This window comes from Temnothorax curvispinosus, unplaced genomic scaffold (assembly GCF_003070985.1).
Source record: "Temnothorax curvispinosus isolate PA1 unplaced genomic scaffold, ASM307098v1 QBEX01013879.1, whole genome shotgun sequence".
In the NCBI taxonomy this organism is placed as follows: domain Eukaryota; kingdom Metazoa; phylum Arthropoda; class Insecta; order Hymenoptera; family Formicidae; genus Temnothorax; species Temnothorax curvispinosus.
The window spans coordinates 1,208-4,155 of record NW_020223659.1 but is presented as its reverse complement, the minus strand read 5'-3'; the positions used below and the strand labels follow the sequence as shown (position 1 = coordinate 4,155).

The 2,948-nt window shown below is 59.4% G+C and overlaps 1 protein-coding gene across 1 annotated transcript in view; it reads left to right on the top strand.

The window, feature by feature from the left end:
* Positions 1-211: 211 nt before the first annotated feature.
* LOC112464084 overlaps positions 212-2,948 on the top strand; it is a 3,267-nt gene continuing 530 nt past the window's right edge. Inside the window, exon 1 of the mRNA XM_025030874.1 lies at positions 212-2,944. Within this exon, the coding sequence (XP_024886642.1) occupies positions 212-2,944 (2,733 nt within the window). The remainder of the gene's footprint in view (positions 2,945-2,948) is intronic.

The following is a 2,948-nucleotide window of genomic DNA, read 5'->3' as shown; positions in this document are numbered from 1 at the left end:
AGTGTAAATAGAGAATAAACTGTGATTGTCCGTTAACTCTGCGCTTTAACTGTCTCCTCCTATCCGCGGTTCGTTTCCTCGCTCGCGCGCGCGGTCCGCTTTCGAACATTTATGGTCCTTCGAGCCGGATTCTGTGACCTGCGCTCGGGCTGTGAGTGAGTGCTTAAGTGACCTACCTCCACGTTCCGTCAAATAACATTGAGGGGAGACAATGAGTAAGGAGAACGCCCGGGAAATGGCAGGAGCTGTCTCCAAGGAGACGAATAGAGAGATGGAAGGACTTATCCGCAGCCAACATGAGCTCTACGGGCGCATTGCTCGCTCGTACGAGAACCTGAGGAAAGTGGGAACACCGAATATTACCATCGGGTTGGTGGAGGCGCGCTTGCAGGCCCTCGAGTCCAACTGGGCGAAATTCGAGGCGCAGCACGAGAAAATATATGCCGGCTACTGGGAGATCCTGGCGGATCATGACTACGAGAAGAAGGACGTGCCGTCTACCGCGGAGGAGGCTTACATACAGCAAAAGGGCATGTTCCTCGAGACGCTCCGCAAGCTCAAGAGTAAAGCGGAAGGCGCTCCCGCACCAGCCGCTGCCGGGACGAACCCGCCTCGTACGACCTTGCCGCGCATTCAGCTGCCAGAGTTCGAGGGCAAATACGAAGAGTGGCCCGCCTTCCGTGACCTATTTCATTCGATAATCGGGAAGGATGCCGCCACGACTCCAGTTGAGAAGCTACACTACCTGAAGTCGTGCTTAAAGGGGGAGGCGGAACTCCTAGTGCGCAGCCTGCCCACGACGGACGAGAACTTCGAGCGCGCTTGGAAGACCTTGACGGACTACTACCAAAACAAGCGACTCCTGGTGCGCTCATACCTCGCTCAATTTACGTCGCTGCAAAAACTGAAGGGTGAGTCAGTATCCGAGTTACGCAAAGTGTATCACCGAGTCGTGAGCACTGTCGGCGCTCTTGACAGCATCGGGCGGCCGATTTCGCGTAGTGAGGACCTGTTCGTCCATCTCGTCGTAGATCTTCTCGACCCGCGTTCGCGTCGCGAGTGGGAGAACGCTGTCAGCGAAACGCCGGATCCGCCGTCGTTCGCCGTGTTGCAGCAGTTTCTGGACCGACGCCTGCATACTCTCGAATCGCTCCAGCCGGCGAAACCAGAGAACGCGACTTCCGCGAAGGCCGGGGGGAATTCCGCGCAGCAAACGCGAGCCTTGCATGCAAAGGCAAAGGAAAACCGACTCGGTCGCTGCTCCGTATGCCAAAAGGGACATTTTATTATGTTTTGCGCCGCGTATAAGGGGAAAACCGCCGCGGAACGAAAACAGCACGTCGAGGCAAATAATCTCTGCCTCAATTGCCTCGGAAAACACAAATTAAACGAGTGTGATTCGAAACGAAATTGCTCAGTGTGTGACGGCCGACACCATTCGAGCCTGCACGACGCGTATCAAGGAACCGAGGTCGCCACAACTTCGCATCTCGCGCAAGGACCTTCCGAGAACGCAGTGGCTGTGCTCCTCGCCACCGCCCGTGTCCGCGTGCGTGATCGGTTCGGCATCGAGCGTACCGCGCGAGCTCTAATCGACCAGGGTTCCGAGTCATCGCTCGTCGCGGAATCGTTGGTGCAGCGCCTAAAACTGTCCCGCGCACCCGCCTCGGTCGCGGTATTCGGTGTTGGCGGGAAGCGGACGGCTCGTGCGCGAGGCCTGGTGACCCTCGAAATCTCACCCCGGGGAGGAGGGCCGTCGATCGCCGTGTCGGCCTTAATACTCCCTCGGCTCTCCCTTTACGGTGGAGGGATCCGTGCGGATAAAGAGGCGTGGACGCATCTCCGCGGGCTGGAGCTCGCAGATCCCGAATTTCTAGGCTCGGACCCGGTGGATTTCCTGCTGGGCGCCGATGTCGTCGCCGAGATCCTCCAGCCGGGACTGCTCAAGGGCGGGGCACACGAGCCTGTGGCCCAGAAGACGGCGTTAGGGTGGATCATCTCCGGAGCCGCCGGAGCGGTGGCGAATCCGGAGGCCGCAGTAGCGCACCAGTGCCACGTTGACGCGGAGCTCTCCGCTCTGGTGCAGGGGTTCTGGCGGCAGGAGGAACTGCCCGTCGGCCCTCCCGCGCTAACCAGGGAGGAGCAGGAGGCCGAGGACTTTTTTGCACGAACCCATTCGCGTACCGCGGAGGGCCGATTCGTCGTGAGACTCCCCGTCGTAAATCCGCTGCCCGATCTCCGGGGAACGCGTAACTACGCGCTACGGGTGCTAACTCAGATGGAAAGGCGGCTTTCCCGCGACGAGAAATTGAAGAGCCTGTACGTCGACTTCATGCGGCAGTACGAGGAACTCGGCCACATGACCCCCGTCGCGCCGGACAAGATCGCGAAAAGCCGAGTGTGTTATCTCCCACACCATGGCGTCATGCGGGAGGCAAGCTCCTCGACGAAGCTGCGCGTGGTGTTCAACGGCTCGGCGGCGCTTCCTTCGGGCGACTCACTAAATCGGTACCTACGGGCGGGACCGAATCTGCTGCCGGCCCTAGCGGACGTGCTGCTGCGCTGGCGTCGTTACCGTTACGTCCTTGCCACGGACGTGGAAAAAATGTACCGCCAGATTCTGGTTCACGAGGAAGATCGTGATCTTCAGCGGATCTTGTGGCGGTACCACACAGACGAGAAGATACGGGAGTATATTCTCAACACCGTTACCTACGGGCTAACCTGTTCTCCTTTCCAGGCTATTCGTGCTTTGCTTCAGCTAGCCGAAGACGAAAAGGAACGCTTCCCGCTGGCCGCTCTAGCGCTGCTCGGCGCTCGCTACATGGACGAGGTACTTTCGGGCGCCGACACCCTCGAAGAGGCTATGGCCCTTCGGCAGCAGCTAACGGAACTCTGTGCGGCGGGCGGCTTTCCGCTGCGCAAGTGGTCGGCTAACGATGAGGCGA